We start from the raw sequence: 22,212 nt of genomic DNA, 5'->3' as shown, positions 1-22,212 counted from the left end.
GAGCAATGCTCGGTTCAGTGGGTACATTGACACGGACAGAGTGGGCCTCCCTTTGATGTAGCAGTTGTGTCTTCTGTCGTCATTTTGGTCTGCACTGGGACACTGAATTAAGATGGTGACCTCTTTATAGCAGAGGTTGGCAGACAGAAGGGACAGGGACATAGTGACAAAAACTGTGGTCTTCATAGGGTGTATTTTCAAAGATGTGCTGCTAGGCTGAATGCAGTCCCAGCCCAGAAAAACTCATTTCCACTGGAATAACTGAGAACATATTGTACCTTCTTGAGCTTCAAGGAATCCATGAAAATATAAGCATTTCTGTTTCACAGCCCAGGGGTGTGTTAATGCTCCAGAAAATAATGTTCAAACAAAATGGATGTCAGTCACTTCATATGTGAAAGCCTACATAACTAAAATATTCCTTTGCAAATGTACAGGCAGATTTGCAAGTATGAAAGTAATCAGTTTGATGAAACAGTTGTACCAGGGCCCCAAAGTATATGCTGACTATCTGAAGAAATACTTTCTTTTCTATAAAAATTTGTTCTCTGGTTATCATGTAGCAGGAACAACATAGTTTTGAATGTCTTCATCAGTGCATTATCTACAAAGTATCTTGTAGGCCCTTCCAGATGTAAATCAAGCCTGATCAAAATCTTCTCCTATAGTATTTTTAAGTTACATTTAAGAATGGCTGAATTGTTGTATGGCAGTGTGCAGATGAGAATGATGTGCTGACAGCCATCAAAAGCAGTTCTAATGTTTTTCATTAAACCCCTAGCTACGTATTTTTCTAGTTCTCTGTCCTCCTGTCTGAGCTTAAAGGAAGGAAATCTACTTACCTAGAAGCAAATTCTCCTGTTAGTAAAACCATTCTGATGTCATTAGCCCATCAATCAGCTACCTAGGTTTACTAAACTACAGAGTCCACTACCTTTTTCTAGAGACCCTAATCTTGCAATCCCTGACTATATGGTGGCCCACAATAGGAACACAGGTCATTTAAAGTGAAATTCAGAAAGGAGTGACTGTAATGTCATAGTTTTCAAGTTTTATAGTTATTTAGATTTTGACCTTTTCCAAGTTTTTCAAGTTACATTTTCAAAGTGAAACCCGTCAAGAATACTTTATACTCCCTAGTCTGTCAAATTATTTTGCTGTCTGGTGATGTCTTTTTACGTCTTAGTTTTCTCACTTTTGTAGCTGGTTTTTTTTTTTTTTTTTTTCTGTGTGAAACTACATTATGTGTAGGACCAGTACAAAACCAACATTCCCTGTGAAGCTTATAGAACCTCACCAAAGCTCGGGCTTTGTGCAGGGGATCTTTTAACATGCACAAAGCATGCTAAAGGATAACAACAGAAAAATCCGTATCTTTGCACCTGGAATAGTTGCTGACAGACAACTGTACATTTAGATTGATTCTTTTTAGATTTCCATTTAACAGAAATGACATAACTTTTAATTATTTATCTTGTACTATCCCTCTGCTAGAACAATATACTTTCCAACTGCTGATTGCCTAGTACATCCAGCCAACATAAACTTAACTTTCTATGTCATAAATAATTCACAGCCTGAATTATTAGAATCCTGAAAAAACTTAAAATTATTTTCTACTAAATTTTCTAATTCTTTCCTTTATAATGAATGGGTTTCTGGTAAGGCCTCTTCAGAAGAGAATCTGCTGTTTTCAAGGAGCATGTGGAATCCCAGTGCAATCTTTGGAAACAGAATTGCTTGTAATGGTGAGTTCCTGAATATCTGTAACTCTGTCATTGAAACACTGTCACATCAGGGAGACAAAATAGTACATTGCTGTAATTTTTTCCCATTAGAAAAAGCTAGAAATGCACCAGCTGAAAGAAGAGACACTGACATGCAACTGAAAGTGCTTTTCTCTTTGTTGAAGACTAAGAAGAAAGAAAAAACCAACTTCTTCTTCTAATGGAAAGGTATTTTGGAGGGATGCCTTCTTCTAGCAAGCTGAACTAAGAAGCTGGAGAACAAAGCGACACCTAAGGATACTGCTGGCTTGCACACAGAAGCACCCCCAGCATCAGCATGGCCATGGGTGGGCTACATTCACTGTCTCTGGACTCTATAGGCACTACTGCCCCTGTGTCCCCCTCAGGCAGCATGGCTAGTGCCCCGAGCACTTCAGGCACAACACAGCAACAAGAATGGCAGAGCTGGACCCACTGGGAGTTCTGGGATCACCTCCTACAAATGTTCGTGGAGGAACTAACATAAGCAGAAAGCACGCTTGAAGTGTTTTCAAACTTCTGAAGCTTCCAGGGGGAGGTGCTGCACTGTCCACCCTTTGTTGTTAGTAACTATGAGTACTGTGAGTTTGCAAACCTTTGTGAAAAGGTTATGCAAGAACAAGCATTACATTCAGCATGATGTTTACTTTAATTGAGCAATAATCCATGGCCACTATATAAACAGAAATAGACAACTCTTACTCACAGTATTTACTTTTTTTAGGTCTGTTTTGGGAGATGTTTAAATTAATTAATGGACTTTTGGATGCTGGGAGCATCAATGTCAAAGACACAGAACCTATAAAGAAAAAGATAAACACAAAAAGGGGCTGAGCCGAGATCTTGGAGAAGAGGATCTATTAAACTGGCAACTTCAAACATCAAGCTCCTGTATTTAAAAATATCTCACCATTTAAGAGTGAGGTGCTACAGCAGAACATGAGTACAATAATATCTTCTGAGTAAACAAGAATTGCATCCATAATTCTTCAGCCATGGACACACTTACAAAGTGGGTTTCCCCTCAAATTATCAGCTTAAATACATGGCAATCAATGAGAATATATATAAAGATGTACATATTTTATATGAAAATGTGCCACAGACAGCTCTTGGGAACTGCAACCACCTGCCTTCCCTCAACACCAATACATCCTGAATCTGGTGAAAATAGAGAGAAAGAAGAAAGATGTCATTAAAAGAGGCTGTCTAATTCTCAGAAAAGTGGTTGTCAGTAAAAATAAAATCCAAATACTGCTCTAAAAATGATTCACCGTGATCAAGGGCTTTTGGTTACTCCTTTCTGGACCCAACCCCCACGCCCCCACCCCACCCCCACCTTGTCCTAAATAGGATTGTTTGAAATTTCTGCAGCAGGAGGAAAAAAAGGAGAAAAAAACAAAACCAAAACAAAAAAATGAAAAAAAAACCCAAACAAAAACCAGAAAAGAAAATGGATTTCTAACTCCTGCTTCAAGAAATAATTGCTCAAACTGCTTCTGTCTGGGGAGGGCTTAAAAAAAGTCCCAAAAGCTCAGAAAGTCCCAGAATTCATACCTTGATGGATTTTGATCTTCATCTCCCACTCCCACTCCAACCCCAATCACCATTAAGTTTGAAGAGAGGTCCTACAAAATCCAACAAGCTAAAAAAACCTCAGTGCAAAGGGAAAAGTAAATCATAAAGTAAACCAGTGAAAATTTAAAGTTAATTTTAATTTAAATTTTAATCCTAATCTTAATCTAAAAAACCACAGTAGATTATTTTAATAATCCTCCCTACTTTGGATTCATCATTTTTTAAGATTACTTCTATTTATTAAATCATCTGCCTGTTAAATAAGACCATTTCTTTCTTACTGCCTAATAGAATTAAGCATGTTTTGGCCTTTTTCTGTGTCTGCTCTCATTGAGATGTTTCCTGAATCTAAGTGGCTTTAAATTAATTTCTTTTTTTTTAATTTCTCAAGGCCTAAATAGTCTGTTTTTCTCAAATTTCACTCCATGAGCTGGCCGCCTGTATGGATGCAAAGATGTTTTCCCTGCACTTCATGCTGTAGGTAATCAGCATAGTTGAAAAACAAATACCAAGACAAAACAGATAGTCTAAAGTAATTTCCTAAAGAAGACAGGCCCTGCTGCTTCAGTCACATCAAAGATACAGCGGCTGGTGTGCTCACAAATTGCTGACAATAAATGGGGAGCTGTTTATCAGCTGGAGCAGTGCTGTAGATATGGTTGAGAAAATACAAACCAGAGAGCTGCACCCAGTACTTCAGGCTGGCAAACAGGGACTCTTTCACAGATCATACCCTGTTCTCTTGTCTTCTGGAAATTTTGTACAACACTAGGAATTTTTCATCTGGAGAAATGCAATATGTTTAAGAAACCAGACAACTCTTCCAGCCACTGTAGGGCTAAGTAGCTGATCTACCAGTACCTGCTAAAAGACAAAAAGCTGCCTGTGATGTAAACTCAATCTGCAATGCTTTTTAAGCAGGGATATGAGAACCCAGATCCTAGGGCACTTACGATCTGCCATAACTGCTATGCTGATAATTTCAAACACTGAATCAATTGCAGTGATCTTAAGCATATTCATGTGACTGACGTGACACATGATGCTCTAAAGACAACCTATTTTTTACAGCAGTTATGTTGATGGCACACCTCATGGAAACAAAGAAGACATTACGAGACTGGCCTCCCTCCACAAGGAGTCTGCACTATTTATTTAATGAAAACATAGAGATGTAAGCCATTTTTCCATACAGAGGGAACACAGGTGTCACAGAACAGAACAGTGCAGTATCTCGTATTTATGCAACAAATTGATCCTAACTGTATACTGCAAGATCATTTAAGTTCTATGCTCTCTGTATAACACAAGAGGAAAAGTTTCTTAAGAACGGGTTTCACAGAACCAAACAAGCCAAAGAGGAAATCATCTAAATTAGCCAGTATCAATATTGAGAAAAAGGTATTAGCTATTATGGTTTGAGTATTTCTGAAAGCTTCTGGGACTCGCCACTTAAAACTCAGAGTCTTTACTTCTGTCCTCTCCACCCCAATCCTCCCCAAATCTGCTGAGTCCTTGCTGTAATCACCCTTTGCTCTCTTTGCTCCTGGGGGAGCCAACTTGTATTCTGATCTTGATAATTTTCCTGCTGTACTGTAGGTCATTTGAAGCTAAAAATGCTCTACACTTCCTTGTTGAAGCTGTTCTGCGTGGACAAATTAGGTAAGCACAGGAGAGGCAAAACAGTAAGATGTCATGAATCAGTAACCTACTAATAATGAGGGTGCTCACTTCTAAGGGCAAAGACTTAAAATCAGGCAATATTTGACACAAGACACTTAAAAGAAAACAAATAAAAATAAATAAAAATTAATAAATCAAATCTCTCACTTCCAGGATGACAGACCTAATTGTAGAACAGACTTATTCTCATTTTCTCTCTCTGGCAAAATTAATATTTAACTATCCGTTAGAGTGCAGAACTGCTCCATTAGGGGAGACTCTTCCTGCATTAACTATTATCTGCACCTTGGTTCTTCGTAACGGAAGACAAAGGTTCAAGCAAAGGAAAGGATGAAATCTAGGCATCACACCTGGTTGGATGAATCACTGAAAAAATATGTGGGGGATCCTCACAGCATACTCTTCTAGAGCCCCTGATGCAACGTTTCATGCTTTACGGTATGCTTAGGATGCTTCAATGCTAGAAACATAAGTGCATGAAACTTGGGAGAGTTAACCTTTGGGGACCTAAATTCTACACTGTGGCACACAAATTGACACTTGTGTCCTACAGCCTCCTTAGCACAGTGTTTTGTTTCTGCTAAGGCCAGCATATAATTCAGAAAATGTTGAAAAGACTTGTTAGCATTTGCAATATTATCACCTCCCTAAATTCTATGAAGATTTGCATGGAATCTAGTTTTCCCCTAGCATGCTTGACAGGAAAACTGGATTTATGCTCCAGTATGTTCATACCCACAGAATCACACCAGCATATGTGTACAAGTAGATAACCACATACACAGAGACACAGACATGCATACAAACACATACACAGACTCATTGTTGACTGGTTTTTTGGTAGTGTTTTGGTTAAATGTAATTCACAATTAAATGCTGCTTTTAGAACAACCTTCCAGGGATTCAGCTATTCTGCTCAAACCTTCTTCACAGCTGAAGAAGAGACAAAACATGGGCAGCCTTTTTTATTGAATTAATTTGATTTTTGTCTTTTGTCCTGCCAGCTATCAAAATTGTCAAATAAACCAGCTTTGATTCATAAATAATGGTTCCATTATATTTACTGTGCCACTGGTCAGAGTACCTGAAATTTTAATTCACTTGTTCAGCTAAATTTCATCCTCAGTTCACAGCCATAAAATTCTGTATTGACAAACTTTCAAACCAACTTTGACTCTGAGGTATCTAGTCAACATTTTTCTTCTGTGTGGATATTAGTTTATTGAATAAGTGGCATCTGTTTTCCTCCACATCACTAGTGGAGTAGGTATTTCCTTTTGACAGCTTTGCACGATTTATGGGTTTGCATGCTCTGAAGAAAAATAGTACTAAGCAAAAAATTCCAATTCATTACCTCTTAGTACTTAATTAAGTTTATACACATTGCACACTATAGGTGAACCCTGAAATGACTGTGACAGCCACTGAGCAGCAAGTTAGATTATCTTTGGAAGACAGAGAGACTTTTAATTATCTTGACCTCATTTTTCCATCTATGATATTCATAAATTTTCCTTCTATTTTGTTGCCTCCATCAGATGTACCAAACCATTCTAAAAACAAGATTATATCCTTAGCTATTTCCTTTTATCTGCACATTTAGGCACCAAATGTTTTTACAAATAGTGAAGTCAAGCAATGGTTTTTATCAGCTTACTTCACACAGCTGCAGATGAATTATGTTGTACAGGCTTCTCCTAATAATGGTTTGGTTTTGGAAATGATAACAGCTTGATAAAAGAAGCAGTGGATCTGGCTATCAGTAGATACAGAAATAAAGAGAGCCTGGGTTTTACCTGTCAGGGTTCTGCGTACACACATGCATCTGTAAGAGGATCCGCTGGGTGAAAGTCTTAAAGCATTGCCCACATTTCCAAAGATGCCAGTCACTGAACTCAGAATTTAGTTGGCTTGTTGAAGTTGGGCTTGCAAGAACTCGTTGGTTTTTGACACTGATCTGGTTAAATCCTGACTCGATGGACCCAGACTTATCCAGGAGAGAAAAATTTCTGCTACACGGAGTCTGTGGAAATACTATGGATCGCTGTGGAGTGGCGGGGGATAGTTTGCTACTTTTATTAAATGGTTGTAGGGTGTCTTGTCTGGACATGGCCTCCATTACAGTCGAAGGGACATTCACTGGGAGAAAACAAGAAAAGTAAATAAGATCCTTTTTATGCCTTTTTAAAACTAATACAGTTTTGGGAGACACGAAAAAAATACCAACATCCATTTTCTTGACACTAGAATTAAGCAACTTTATTTTAACAATGCACAAAAAAATGGGCTTGTGATCTGAATGGATGATGCTGATTCTGACACTGAAATGAAAACTCATGCAAATGGGTGTCTGAGAGTGAAAGGACTCAGAGAAGCCTGACTGTGATATACATTTCTTGCACAATGGGATTGTCATCTGAAAGAGAATGCTGCTGCATTTGTGATAACCTGACTCTGCATGTTGCAGTCAGCATGTCCAATTGCTACAGCACAGACAAGCATGAATTTTGAGAGCACGGGGAAAAAATTCTTGTTCAGACATTCCTTGAGATACAACAAGGCTTAAATATCTGCTGCAGCAATAGTTCCCTAATCCTCTTAAAGGGCAGCCACTAAGTATATTATACTATTACATCTCACAAATAGTCACAGCCAATACAATACAAAGCCAGTGACTTTACCATGACTTGCACGATTAAGGTTAACAGCAGTTAGATCACCACAAGACAATGCAAAGTATAGGCAGAGATACCTTTGCATCAATTTCCCACCTAAAAAATAGGAACAAAAGTTGTTTCCAGACCCATAAACGTCTTACGATCATCAATTAACTATGGCTTATGAGGGACTCAGATATTTCAGCAACAAATGCAATACACTGTTCTCACAAAGAAGTGATTTAATGCTGAATTTGGATGTTGCACGACACGGACAGCAGGAGGCCAAACGTATAGGAGAAAGCTGAACAGCTGCCTCACTCCTTGAATACCATCTAGATCATTCACTGAATGAGGCAAGGATCCTATGGAAAAATGGGCCAGGCGATGAAAGATTGTGCCACAATGCAAAATGAAGCATAATTTAGGCCGCCTGGGCCCAGTACCCTCTCATGCTTTCTAATTTTAGCACACTCAGCCTCATGAGATAATATTTAACAGAGATTTTTAAATTCAATATGTTGTATGCATATGTCTATGTCTACCTATGTTCACACATTTATTTACTGTCACAAAGTGTTGATATGTATATATCCACATGTAGGTATATAGCACCTGCTAAGCAGGTGATTAGAAATTGCAACTCTGTTTATGTAAGTCATGATGATAGATTTCTAAGAGCAAATAAGAGAATTAAATTTCAGTTGTAAGCTGGAATCATCCAACATTATTTAGTATACAATAAAAATGTAATACAAACTAATGTTTTGCTAACACTTTAAATAATGCCAGTTACTTCACAGAGTTATGTTCTAATATCTTCCATCAATCATAATGACTCCAATATTATAATAGTACATGTTATTTGATTTATGTAAGTTGAGGTCCTTCCTAGGCTATTCTTTTCTGGAGTATGTGAGGCCCTGATTTCTAAGTAGAGTTACATCCGTGGGGCGGTGTATTGCAAGTTTCCAGAGATAAAATACATCTTCTATGTCTGTTCAGTTCAAGGGGCAATTTATATACTTCCATTTTGCCGCAACATTCTCACACAAGAAGCAGATCACTTTGGGGTTTTGGTTTTTTTGGTAATTTTGGTATTCATAAAAGTCCACAGAAGCAATAAGATCATGATATTAAAGACCTAAGAATATAGGCAGAGTTTGTACTGGGTGAGAATACCCCTGTGCAGAAGATAAGCAGAATGTCTACTCTGAGGGCTTAAGTGGCACTTAAGTCATATACCAGCCTGCAGCTGGCTCTGTGCTCAGAGATTAATTTCATTTACTCACATTAGTCTCTCTGTGGATGAAACTCTTGTTTCTCTCACAGCAAAATAACAACTGACAATATTTAGAGATTTTAATCATGCTTTGCTTTTCAAATCAAGGTTTGTAAGCTTCATCTCATGAAAGAAAAAATAATATTTCTGTATTGTACACTGCAGTGTGAGTTTTATCAGCAAACATTACTGCCAGCAATTAAATTTCTTTTAAACTTTTCTCAAGCCCAACAGATTTGAAAACTCAAGATGAAAAAGGATGTTATTTTTGACAGTTTAATCCCTGCTATCTTGCTGTTTTATTGCTGCATGGTTCAGTATTTAAGTTGCTATGAGATATGAGTTCACCCTAGCATTGCTGTTTAAGTATCCAAGTACTTGACCAAAAAAATACATCTTATATGTAATTGATTAAGCATGGGTAGCCACAGGGTTACTTTAGACTAAAATCAGTCAGGCATCCATTATTGGTTTCGTCCACCATGTAGATACACATAGCTGTCAAAATGGAAGAGAGGTCTTTGATGCAAACTATAATCAAGTTCCACACACAGAGTGAAACTGAGAGGTGTGCTTGGAACACCCATTCCCATTACAGACAAAGGTGTCCAGCACCAGATTGCACCAGGTTTGAGTTACGAGTTACCTGCTTAATTTTGTGATTATTCCTGGCAAACTAAATGTAAAATATTGAGAAGGGTAGAAGAATGGATGGAAATGGAATGGCCGGGATGAAATGGAGGTTCATTGCATTTCAGGCTACTTCCACTCAGTTTGTATTTAGAGAAGCTGGCTTTTACATTTTAACCACAAGGATGTCATCTCTACAATCAGTCAGACACAGCTTGTCTTGACATACTCAGTGGTAACAGAATGAAGAGTCACTAACAAAGGCCCCATGGACCTGTAGTGCTTACTGTTTTGGCAAGACAGTGTCTTGTGGTAGGTCTGATAACAATGGAGAGGCCAAGCAAATTGGTTAAGAATAGACTAGGAATGAATCACTTATGAGGAAAAGTGATTCTACACACTACCAGGCTATGTGGGGTTGCCATGGTGGGAAATCTGTTTTTTAATTGTGCGTACCTGCACACTTCCAAACATCTCCATTTATTTAGGTAATCTTATCATGATTTTGCGCAGCTTAATTATATCACCTTCTGGGGTTTATTTAGTACACATTGAGCTTACCTTAAATATACAACCACTTCCATTTAATATGTCTTAAAATACTCTAGAAGTATAGCTGATTCGGTATAAAACAGGAATTCTGGCTTACACAAGTAGAGATGAAAGGGAGAACTTACAATTTTCATCTTGTGCAATGCACTGGAGGGGGATTCCAAAGAAAGATGTGTAGCTGTCATTGTACCACACCAACAGCTCGGTGCCCCTGGGGATATCTATACAAGCCCGGTAGAATATATTTGACCTAATCAAGAGGAAAAGAAAAAAAATGCCTAATTTAGGAATAGAGCATTCTCCTCTTATCATATACAGTATTACAGTAGAAATCCATTGTTTTGGAAGCATTTCTGCAGATAACTAAATGAATAACTTACTGATTATTTTAAAACCATATCTATCATTAGGGAAGGACTTTGTTCCTGTAGCATAGGGTAACAACTTACAGGCACTCTGTACCTAGCATATTTTAAATAACAAGATTTTTACAAGCACCAGAATTTTATGAAAAGACAGATATTTTCTTGCAATGCCCCTTTTAAAATGATTTCAGAAATGCTACATTTTGCCCACACAACACAAGCATCGCATCAGTGGTGCACACATTTCAGTAAATTCAGCCATTTAAACAGCTTTGCATTTGTCATCTAAGTTAAAGTTAACGTATTTTAGGGGTAAATAGACAACAGTTCTTTCACGTAAATAAATTCTTTTAGCAAGAGGTTTCAAGCAGCATGACACGCCCTTTCATTACAGCAATACACCACTGAAAGAGAGATCTTGGACTGTTGAGTAAAACAGACTTTGGCTTAGGGAAATAAAAGAATGGGTTTAACCTGAACATACAACCATAGAATCTTCCCCTGTATGGAACATGATGGTAATGTTGATGATCCTTCAGTAAGTATAAATTAGTGTTACCATAAATGTGATATCGCATTGCTCTGTGGGAAAAGACTGTGGATATTCCTAGAACACTGAACTGGGTGTTGGGAGGGGTAAGGAAAAATCCTAGAGTCTCCAGCATAAAAGCAAGAGCCTTATTCTGACCTTGCAGTGATGTAAATAGCTTCAGAGTGATACTTCTACAGTTAACAGATTTACATGGGGGCAAAAACAGTCTAAGATTAGAATCAGGCACAAGATAAAATAAAAATGTTATCAGTTCATAGTGGCTTTTCCCTTAGGCTTCACATGGAGCAGTAAAACACACTGCTGTGAGATGGATAGAAATTCAATATATACAAGAAGAACACTACACTCTTGCTGAAGGATTACATACCAAAATGATACAGTCAAAGCACCAAGAAACGGCCATTTTTTATAACAGCTTATGTAAGGCAGGAAAACATCCATAGACAAAAAAAAAAAAAAATTGTTAGGCCTCAACCAGTTTTCTGAGTGAAGAATTGCTACAAACGTTTGCCTGAAGTTCAAGATAAAAGTGTTTAGGGTTGGTAGGCCTTAAATTTAGACTTTCTATAAAGAATTGGCTGTAGCGATGCAATTTGTTCCTTGTATAACACTGCAGACATAAGGAGAATCTTTTACCACATTTTTCATGGCAGTGAGATATGCACTTGTCAACATATTTTGTCACCGCAAAGTGGCTCTTGGCAACAGGATCATAAAGATCAATAAAAAAGTGCAGATTCTCAATATTTTACTAGCAGCTGCAAAAATTTCATTTATCTTGTTATTTTCCTCGCTTACTGCCACCCTGTCTCAGGAGGGCACTGCTAGCTAAGCAGAACGGTTTTCTTACCCTTCTATGAATATCTGACAAAAACTCTCCCCTCTGTGTTTCCCCCTGTCCTTTCCTCCTCCTTCTCCTCTTCTCCCTCTCTTTCTTCCCAGAGCTGTGCATTTTGTTAATTCTTTCCACTGTTACATAAAAATGAAAACTGGAGCCACACTATAAATTACCTGCATCTCCTAACTTGAGAAAAATTGAGTCTACTTTGTACTTCACCCTTGTAACATTTCATCTCTCAGTTTGGCTTCCCTTAACATAAACACAGCAGCCCAGCAAATGAATGTGCTAAAAGTAAATGACACACTTTGCCGCTGAGAGAGCAGAACTGTTTTTGAGCAATGGGTGGTCTGTGAGGCTTCGAGTAGGCAGGGAAAAAAAAGTGTAAGAGTACACCGTCCCTTACAAGCGTGCAGAGCTTCCAAAACTCGCAGAAATCTCTGCATGCTGAAGTACATCAAAGGGATTTTTCCCTTTTCGGATAATATTTCCTTTGCTGACATGTATTTAGTATTGTGGTTGGATGACTCATAAAGATAGCTTCATGGCGTCCCAACTCAGTTGAAGCAGAACACATGCCAACAAACATTATTGTCAGCCTCAAAATAAAAACAAAACGTTCAGCTAAGGGTCAATCAATCAAGAGCACTTTGAAGAAAATTCCATTTAGATATTACAAATCATAACAGAATGAATTTAAACCAGCTGACTTTCTGTGAGGAGGACGTCCATGTACAATAAAAATTAGGCTGGTTTTTCAGTGTCCAACTTTTCTATTTTCTTACACTTGGATGTAGTCACTGGTGATGGATGCCAGTTTTTTAAATTGTGTTTTTGTAGTTCATTTTATAAAGATCTGAAGTAATCGAAAACAGATCAACAGAGGGAACTCTAAGTAAAAACTCCATCATGAAAGGAGAGTTGTAAAATCCACTTAATATTGACAGATGTGTAATGACTTTCTCATGCTCACTTTTCATTTAGGTTTGTCATCTATATATATGTATGCATTTTTTTTCCTTATTTATATATATACATATGCGTGCACACACCACCACACTGAGAAATAGTTCACAAGATACCTACAAAAACACTTTTTCATCACAGCAATCTTTATTCATTATCCAGTGTGTTTATTTAAAATCCGATGGGATCTTAGCTATAGATATCAGATATTTAAGGGTATAATAAAAGATTTGTAATGTATAAATAGGATTGTTACTTTTTTAACTGCAGCATTCTTTAGTCAACTGGCCAGAGAATAAAAAAGCTGAAAATGCAATTGAACAATTTTACCATTGTTAAATTGGAACCCTATGGGATAATCAAACTTTATGTATTTCATTTAGCTTGCTTTTGTATGTTTTATTTTTAATTTTAAAGGTACTTTAAATAAGTTTAAGATTCTTCCTAAAGAAAAGAAACTCCACTCTCTAAAGGAACTAGCAAAAATCAGGATTGCTCACTGTGAGTGGCAAGCCCAGGGCATTCTTTGATGTGCTTCCTACCACATTTAATAAGGCCAAGCAGTTGCTTCTGATTCTGAGGCAAAAGATTTGTTTATAGCTGAGATCATGTATTTATGTAATGCATCGTCTGGGTTTTCTGAATCTGTTTGCAAGTACAGAGTAAAATGCACCGTAATTTCTTTACATTTCTCTTCACATTTTGACCTTCTCTAGCCAGCGACATAAGAGGCACAAGCACTAGCAATCTTGGCTAGCAGGTGCACTCAACATATAATAAGCTTTAGGTCTATACGTACCTCATGACCAACTCTCAGAAAGGCTCTGTGTTCAAAACCTCTCTCTTGCCATTTTCCCCCTTCCTCTAGCCCATGCGTCTTTATCAAGGGCAGAAGATTGCTCATGCTAGCTTGCTTCTGATCAGACTGTTTGAAAAGGTGCAGAGGGCTCTGTGCAGTGTGGTGGTCACACTGGTGACACAGCGCTGTATTTGGTCCCAGGAGCTCCGCTCTGCAGCTGTTGTCTTGCCCGAAATGAGCACACTCACAAAAGCTCTGCTGCTGTCTTTGCCATCAAAGGCAATAGCACTGGTCACAGTTACAATCTGACTTTTCACTAAAAACATTTTCATTTTGTTGCATTAATGAAAAAATACTTTACCTGTACTGAACCACTGTTAAATTCTGTTCCCCACAGTGCCTTGCACATCGGATATACCTCATCCAGCTTGACTTGCTGGGTTCTCCACCGTCAATAAAGTGCTGCAGTGTCCCATCTTGGTCATATATCTGGGGGAGATGTCACAAGGTCAAGTAGTTAGAACAAATCATCAGCAATCATTTTCACTACTTTGCTGGTGTCTCTCTGTGCCTTTTCTAGGAATTTATTGCCATGAGATTTGTCATTGCGTACTGATGCTCTTGGAAATCTACAGGCAACAGCAGAAAAGTATTTTGGGGGATGCAAGTTTATCATGTTTCTTTTTATCAAGCCAATCTTTTTGTATTAAACATATTTGTGGTGTCTCAAAGATGTGACCATGTTTCCCAAAGAATATTTAACCTACTTTGACAGGCTGGTCTTAAATAATGAACTGCCAAATAAACAAGAAAATCTGGATGTAAAGTCTGCATTGAAATAGCTGGAACATCTGAGCAAGAGGCAGTAGTAATCCCTAAACAAGTATCCCTCCCTTCACATCTCAGTTGCAGCAAAAGCATGTACTTCAGCAACCTCACATGATACATTAGGGAGTTGTAGGATTCATAATACCAAAACAAATGAGAATAGAAGGAAAAAGAGAGTTGAAGACGCCTTTAGAAGCTCCCTTGGGACATATAATTTTTTGAAGTAGTAAATGAGAAACTCATCCTGAGGGAATCATGGTTTTCCTAAACATGACATTCCTGCTAAGGACATGAGAGCCAGTTACAGTAATTTTTTAGAAAGACAGTATTATGTATCTATTCAGCACCGGATGCTCCCTCTGAAGTGGAAGAATGAAATTGCTCTGGAGGCTCTGAAATGAAAAGGTACATGTTTCATGCACACTTGTCCTTCTGACTGCTTACAAAAGTGTTATCTAGGAAGTGCTAATCCTAGTAGAAGCACACAATCTTGCAGTATTCTTACCTGTTACACCATTACTTCGCTAAACTTCAGAAATGCATCTGAACAATTAGGTGCTTATCTGAAGCAAACCTGATATTAAGATCTTTTGCACTCCACAGACACCATCTGCTTTAATAATCCTATGCCAAAAACGTTATTGCTTTTGAAATTCTATGAGCGTAAATCAATGTATTCTTGAAAGTACTAATTCCACTGATTAAAGAGGAAGCACAATTATTACATTCACTGAACATTTCTAGAGCAAGCAAATTAATGATCTTGTATTCCTACTTCAATATCAAGAGAATAATCTCAGAAATTATGTGACTATTTTCAATATTTCTGATTTATTAAAAGAGTGTTTCCTATGATGCATACAAAAACATACACAGGAATCAGAATCTCATTCTTTACCACATGAGAGTCTCAAATTCAGGAGCCAGCTTTCCTTTTGCTTTTGACCAAGAGGGACTGGGAGTAATCAGGAGCAATGTATCCATTGCTAGAGCATGAGAGACAGGGAAATCAAGTGCCTACAGAGATCCTTATCACTTGTTCCTGAGTGCCTGTGACAAGGACCAGGTGGAACCTGGCCAGTCATTCCTGGGTTGATGAAGCAAGATGCTACCCCAGCATGCACTGAGCGGTGGAATAAGGTCAGAGAAATCAGGAGTACTCAGAGGCAAACAAATGCTCCAATACCAAGGATTTATTTTACTTTTTATATATGGTAGCTTTTGATTATTAGCAAGGACCTATTCTTATGTAAACATGTTAATGTGTGTTGAATGTAAGACCATAATATGCTAAACAGTAAAAATTTGTAATGGAAATGGGAACGTTTTACAGGAAATCAGCCTACAAAAAGGAAGAGAAGGATAAATGAGTAACTGTGCTTGGCTGGGACCATTTTGGCAATATCTATCCAAACAGTCTCAGCACAGTGTTTATTATCCATTCATTTACATCGTGCTTACTAGCATAATAATATGTGACTTAACATGAGGCAAAAATGATTCCCTTCAAGAAAGAGCTGATAGCTTCCTAATCCCCAGGTGATATGAAAAAGGAAAGACAAAGATGACTGCTATAATCAGTACTGACAGTCATATCTGGATACACAGGGACTCTCTCATGATTTTGTGTATATGGACAGTCAAGAGCTTACATGAGAAATGAAATGAAAATGCAGAACTGGACCTTTCTCAGGCCTTGGCCTGAAGTAGGAAGGACTGCTCTACAAGCGAGACTAAATATTTTCAAATGCTTTATTCTTGCAAGTACTGACGCATCACTGAAATTATGTTCTTCTTTCCTAGGGGAATATTTACTGACATTGCAAATAAACCTGCATAGTCAGAATCCATCTCACTGCATTCTTAGCCCTGTTCTTAAGGGAATGAAAACCTACCTGTAAGGAAGCAGAAATTCTAAGCTTAGAAGGGAAACAGCAACACTGTATTGTATCTGTTTATTTGTCAAACTGCATAATGCAGGTTAAAATCTGGAAAAAAAATAACTGATATGGGTGTTGTTATTCATATTACCAGCGTGCACCAGTTATTGTTCATTTTACAATTGCCTAAATCTGGCAACCACTATATAATTGCCTGAAGAAACCATCATCAGGGAGCAAATCATGACCTGCCATTACAGAGGAAAAGCAAACCTGGAATGCAAGCTGTGAACCCAGACAATATAGCAAACTATATGAATATACATATTCGCCTGCATCTGTATGGCACATGCATACTTAAATACTCTTAGCATCTATTACAAAAACTACTGCAGAATCTTATTATAAACTGATGTTACTGAAAATCTTTGACTACCTCACTAGATCACTACACCAATCTACACTGGCATAACTTTTAACACATTGCGAGAGCCTCATGGCAAAGCAAAATACCGTTTCTCCAACTCCCTACAGAGAATGCATGTATTTTTTTCTGTATCTCATTGATCTAAGTGGTGGAAACCAAATCAGTTATTTCATTTTTCTACTTTGATTACACTTGGAAATGTTATCTAAACTGCAAACTGTATCTTTTCCCTCTTCTGACCTAAAGTAATTGTTAATTGTTGGTTTTGCTGACTTTTAAGTGGGTGGGGGTTTTTTTGCTTTTGCTTTAAAAGTGTCAGAGCTTTAAGATTTCTTTCTTATAATCTGTTCCAGTTTTGAGGAATGCACCAGACTACTGGCAGAGACCAGTGTCTGATAAAAGAGGACTGCACTCACTTTCTGATTTGACAATTCTTGTGTTCCTCCTTAGCAGTTCCCATACAATTAATTAACTTCTTAATAGGTTCTTTACTATTTACAGGAAGTTTACTGGTATGTTAAATATCAAGAGACTCAGAACGTGAAGCATATTATTAAAATCTATGAATTTCATCCTTTGACTTCAGAATACAACAGAAATAGCTTCAATTTCCAAGAAAGTAAGTCCAAAGTGTGACCAGCACAATTCAAGTCTTCTCTTTTCCATTTTGTATAGTCTTTCCTCACAAACACCAGTTTACTCAGTAACCAAGACATAAATACAAGTCAGGTTCATCTTGTAATGGTGTCAAATATAACTTAAATATGAAGGATTGGATTTATTACTTGTTGGATTGGTTCTTGACAATTGTATGGCAGTTGTAGATACTGAAACTTACAATGACAATGAAAATAGCAATTTATAATGGCAATGATAATATCATTTATAAAGCATACTGCACCTCATATAAGTGATGCTCTAAAAGCTGTGAATGACCATTACTAAGTAAAATAAACAGCAGTTGCTGGAACATCTGTCACTCTGGCAACGTACCAAGCCTAGGTAGGACCATGTAAGATTTAAGTTGTATTAACAGGCGAGGCACAGCACTAAACAGTCTGCTGAGAACTCTCGATTACTTCAGTACTGACACAGTCAGTATTGCTCACTTGGATAGATAGGGGCAAATGTAATTCCAATGCTAAAGATTGTCATTCCGATTTATGATATAGATGTCACAGAATTTTAGAATAAACGAGTCCAAATGTAATAGCACTGCTGCCAAGAAATCCGAGATATGAAGCAATTAAAAACAATTTCACAGAAAAGACAGGGAGAGTTAGTTCATTGGAGCTCTTTCCTCTCTATCTGTTCTTTTCCTTTATTCTCTTTCCATGTCCCGCTAAAGGATTGTGTCTTTGGAAGTTCTGTCTGCATTTTATTTTCCCATTTAGTCAAATAAAAAAGGCATTAGCATAAAAATTAATCAACATCTCATTTTCCTTGCAGGCAGAGGGAGAAAAGATTGGTCCTGAAAGTGGAATTTTTCTTTGCATGGTTTTTTTTTTGGTAAAAGTAGCTATTAGAGATATTTTTTTATGTTGCAAGACATCAAAAGAGATGCAAAGAAAACCACAAAACATGTAAGAATTAATTCTTACCATTAGTAGAGAATCTTGCTTTTTGCTGTTTCACTACTATTCTCATTGACAGCATATGCATAAGGGTCATAGGCTTTTCAAATCACTTGGTATTAGCCTTCTCCCACAAGAAGTCCTACCCTTGACTTCAGTGATAGAACTCAAGACTCAAGATAGCAAGTACTTTTGATGAGTGCATACATTTCATAAATCATCAGCTATGCAATTTAAAACCACAGAAATACCGTAAACTACTGGAAATATGGAGAAAAAGGTTGTAACAATCTAATGAAACAACCTGACACGTCAGATATGGTAGCATTCCTTACAAGTTATATTCTTTCATAACAATGTATGAACCTACAAGCTACAGCAACACAGAAAGCTTCTTTCTTCACTGGCTTGGATATCAGAACTGAATAATCTCTGCAGTAGGCAAATCTCACTACAGCGAGACATTGTTTTTAACATAACAACACTACAACATCCTCTACAGGTGACTGTATCATAAAGAGAAGTTGATAACAATGCCAAAAGGAGCAATGTTTATAAGCCTGTGTACTTAGATGACAGCCTGTGAAAAATGTGCAATTATAGAACCATAGAATCATGGAATTATTTAGGTTGGAAAAGACCTTTAAGATCATCAAGTCCAACCAGCAAACCTAACATTGCCAAGTTCACCACTAAACCATGTCCCTAAGCACCACATTTACATGTCTTTCAAATACCTCCAGGGACAGTGACTCAACCACTTCCCTGGGAAGCCTGTTCCAATGCTTGACAACCATCTCAATTAAGATTTTTTTTCCTAATATCCAGTCTAAACCTTCCCTGGCACAACTTCAGGCTGTTTCCTCTTGTACTGTTGCTTATTAATTGGGAAAAGAGACCGACAGCCACATCACTACAGCCCCCTGACAGGGAATTGCAGAGGGCAATTAGATCTCCCCTCGGCCTCCTTCTCTCCAGGCTAAAGGACCCCAGTCCCCTCAGCCGCTCCTCATCAGACCTGTGCCCCAGCCCCTTCCCCAGCCCCGCTGCCCGTCTCTGGACACGCTCCAGCCCCTCAATGTCCCTCTTGCAGAGAGGGGCCCAGACCTGAACACAGGGTTCGAGGGGCGGCCTCAGCAGTGCCCAGTGCAGGGGGACGGTCACTGCCCTGGTCCTGCTGGCCACACTGCTGGGGACACCGGCCAGGGTGCTGCTGGCCGCCTGGGCCCCCTGGGCACACTGCTGGCTCCTGCCCAGCCGGCCGTCACCCAGCACCCCCAGGCCCTTTCCCACCAGGCCCTTCCTTTCCAGCCGCTCTGCCCCAGCCTGTAGCGCTGCGTGGGGCTGGTGTGACCCAAGGGCAGGACCCGGCACTGAGCCCTGCTGAACCTCACACCACTGGCCTGGGCCCATCGCTCCAGCCTGCCCAGGTCCCTCTGCAGAGCCTCCTGCCCTCAGGCAGGTCAGCACTTGCCCCCAACCTGGTGTCACCAGCAAACTGACTGAGGATGCACTCAACCCCCTCATCCAGATCATTGATAAAGACATTAAACAGAAAAGGCCCCAACACTGAGCCCTGGGGAACACCACCTGTGACCAGCTGCCAACTGGATGTAACCCCATTCCCCACCACTCTTTGGGTCCAGCCATCCAGCCAGTTTTTTACTCAGCGAGGAGTGCGCCCATCCATGGGCAGCCAGCTTCTCCAGGAGAATGTGGTGGGAAACTGTGTCAAAGTCCAGGCAGACAACATCCACAGCCTTTCCCTCATGCACTGAGCCAGTCATCTTGTCACAGCAGGACAGCAGCAGGTTAGTCAAGCAGGACCTGCCTTTCAGAAACCCCTGCTGGCTGGGCCTGATGCACTGGTTGTCCTGTACGTGCTGTGTGATGGCACCCAGAATGATCTATGTGCTCCACCTTCCCTGGCACCAGGGTCAGACCAACAGGGCTGTAGGTCCCTGGATCTTCCTTGTGGGACGTCTTGTAGATGGGCATCATGTTTGCCCAGCCAACTGGGACCTCCCCGATATAACCAGGGCTGCAGATAAATGACTGAAAGTGGCTCAGTGAGCACTTCAGCCAGCTGCCTCAGTACCCTTGGGTGGATCCCATCCTGCCCCATAGACTTCTGTATGTCTAAGTGCTGTAGTAGGTCGCTATCCATTGCCCCTTGGATTGTGGGGGCTTCATTCTGTTCCCTGTCCCTGTCTTTCCAGCTCAGGGGGACAGGTACCCCAAGAACAGCTGGTCCTTACTATTAAAGACTGAGGCAAAGGTGGCATTAAGTACCTCACTCTTTTCCTCAGCCTTTGTCACTATGCTTCCCCCAACATCCAACCAGGTATGGAGAGTCTCTGTTGCTCTCCATTTGTTGTTAACATATTCATAGAAACATTTTTTATTGTCTTTCTATGGCAGTAGCCAGATTAAGTTTTAGTTGGGCTTTGGCCCTTCTAATTTTCTCCCTGAAAAAACTCATGACATCCTTGTAGTCCTCCTGAGCTGCCTGCCCCTTCTTCCCAAGGTCATAAACTCTCTTTTTTTTTCTTCACTTCCAGCCAAAGCTCTCTGTTCAGCCAGGCTGCTGTTCTTCCCTGACAGCTCGTCTTTCAGCATGTGGGGATAGCCTGCTCCTGCACCTTTACGATTTCCTTCTTGAGGAATGTCCAGCCTTTCTGGTCCCCTTTGCCCTTCAGGACTGCCTCCCAAGGGACTCTGTCAACCAGGCTCCTCAACAGGCCAAAGTCAGCCCTCTGGAAGTCCAAGGTAGTGGTTCTGCTGACCCCACTCCTTACTTCCAGAATTGAAAACTCTTATCATTTTGTGATCATTATGCCCAGGACGGCCTACAGCCATCATGTCCCCACAAATCCTTCTCTGCAAACAGCAGGTCCAGTGGTGTGCCTTCCCTGGCTGGCTCACTCACCAGCTGTGTCAGGTAGTTATCTTCCATGTACTCCAGGAACCTCCTAGACTATTTCCTCTCTGCTGTATTGTATTCCCAGCAGACATCTGGTAAGCTCAAGTACCCCACAATAAAAAGGGCTAGAGCTTGTGAGACTTTTTCCAACTACTTATAGAATATTCAGCCTGCCTCTCCATCCTGGCTGGGTGGTCTATAACAGACTCCTACCATGATATCTGCCTTCCCCCTGATTCTTACCCATAACACTCAACCCTGTCATCATCATCATTAAGCCTTAGACAATCAAAACACTCCCTTACAGGGCTAACCCACTGCCTCTTCTTCCTTGCCTGTCCCTTCTGAACACTTTATAGCCATGCATTGCAACGTTCCAGTTTTGTGAGTCATGCCACCAAGATTTTCATGATATCAACCATGTCATAGTTTTCCAGATGCATAGTGGCTTCCAGCTCCTCCTGTCTGTTGCCCATGCTGCCAACTATGGAAGATTACATTCGGAGACTGGACCTATAAAGCCTATTCTTTACAACAGAGAAAGCATCCCTGCTTGTCTCCCTTTGTCAGAGCCAGTGAGACCCACAGCCTAACACATAACCTTTCTGATGCATCCAAAACCTTGGACTCCTGTTTCCTCCCTCAGGCCCATAACTCTTCAGCCACTCAGGCTGTGTTTCTCTGTCCATTTGTTCACTTGGGATGTTTGGAGAAGAAAACTACAGGCAAAAAGGCCCAGGATTTCTGTGTCTCCTACAGTCCTTTTCGGGCTGGTTTGAGTATTTGATTATTTCCTTTGAAGGAAACTGCCATTTCTTTAAGTGTTTATTTATTTATTTATTTGCTTTGCAGCGTTGTATTCACCCCCTGGAATAAACTAGTGCTGTAAGTAAAGCTGAATGCACATATGC

At 39.6% G+C, this 22,212-nt stretch overlaps 1 protein-coding gene across 1 annotated transcript in view; it reads right to left on the bottom strand.

Moving 5' to 3' along the window:
- PRDM6 (PR/SET domain 6) overlaps positions 1-22,212 on the bottom strand; it is a 76,066-nt gene that overhangs the window by 10,836 nt on the left and 43,018 nt on the right. The window contains exons 3-5 of the mRNA XM_040580129.1: positions 14,031-14,158; positions 10,274-10,398; positions 6,824-7,166 (exon numbers count right to left, since the gene is read on the bottom strand). Coding sequence (XP_040436063.1) covers positions 6,824-7,166; positions 10,274-10,398; positions 14,031-14,158 — 596 coding nt within the window. The remainder of the gene's footprint in view (positions 1-6,823; positions 7,167-10,273; positions 10,399-14,030; positions 14,159-22,212) is intronic.

The sequence above is a fragment of the Falco naumanni genome, chromosome Z, assembly GCF_017639655.2.
Source record: "Falco naumanni isolate bFalNau1 chromosome Z, bFalNau1.pat, whole genome shotgun sequence".
NCBI lineage: Eukaryota > Metazoa > Chordata > Aves > Falconiformes > Falconidae > Falco > Falco naumanni.
This window is presented reverse-complemented; position numbering and strand designations above follow the sequence as displayed.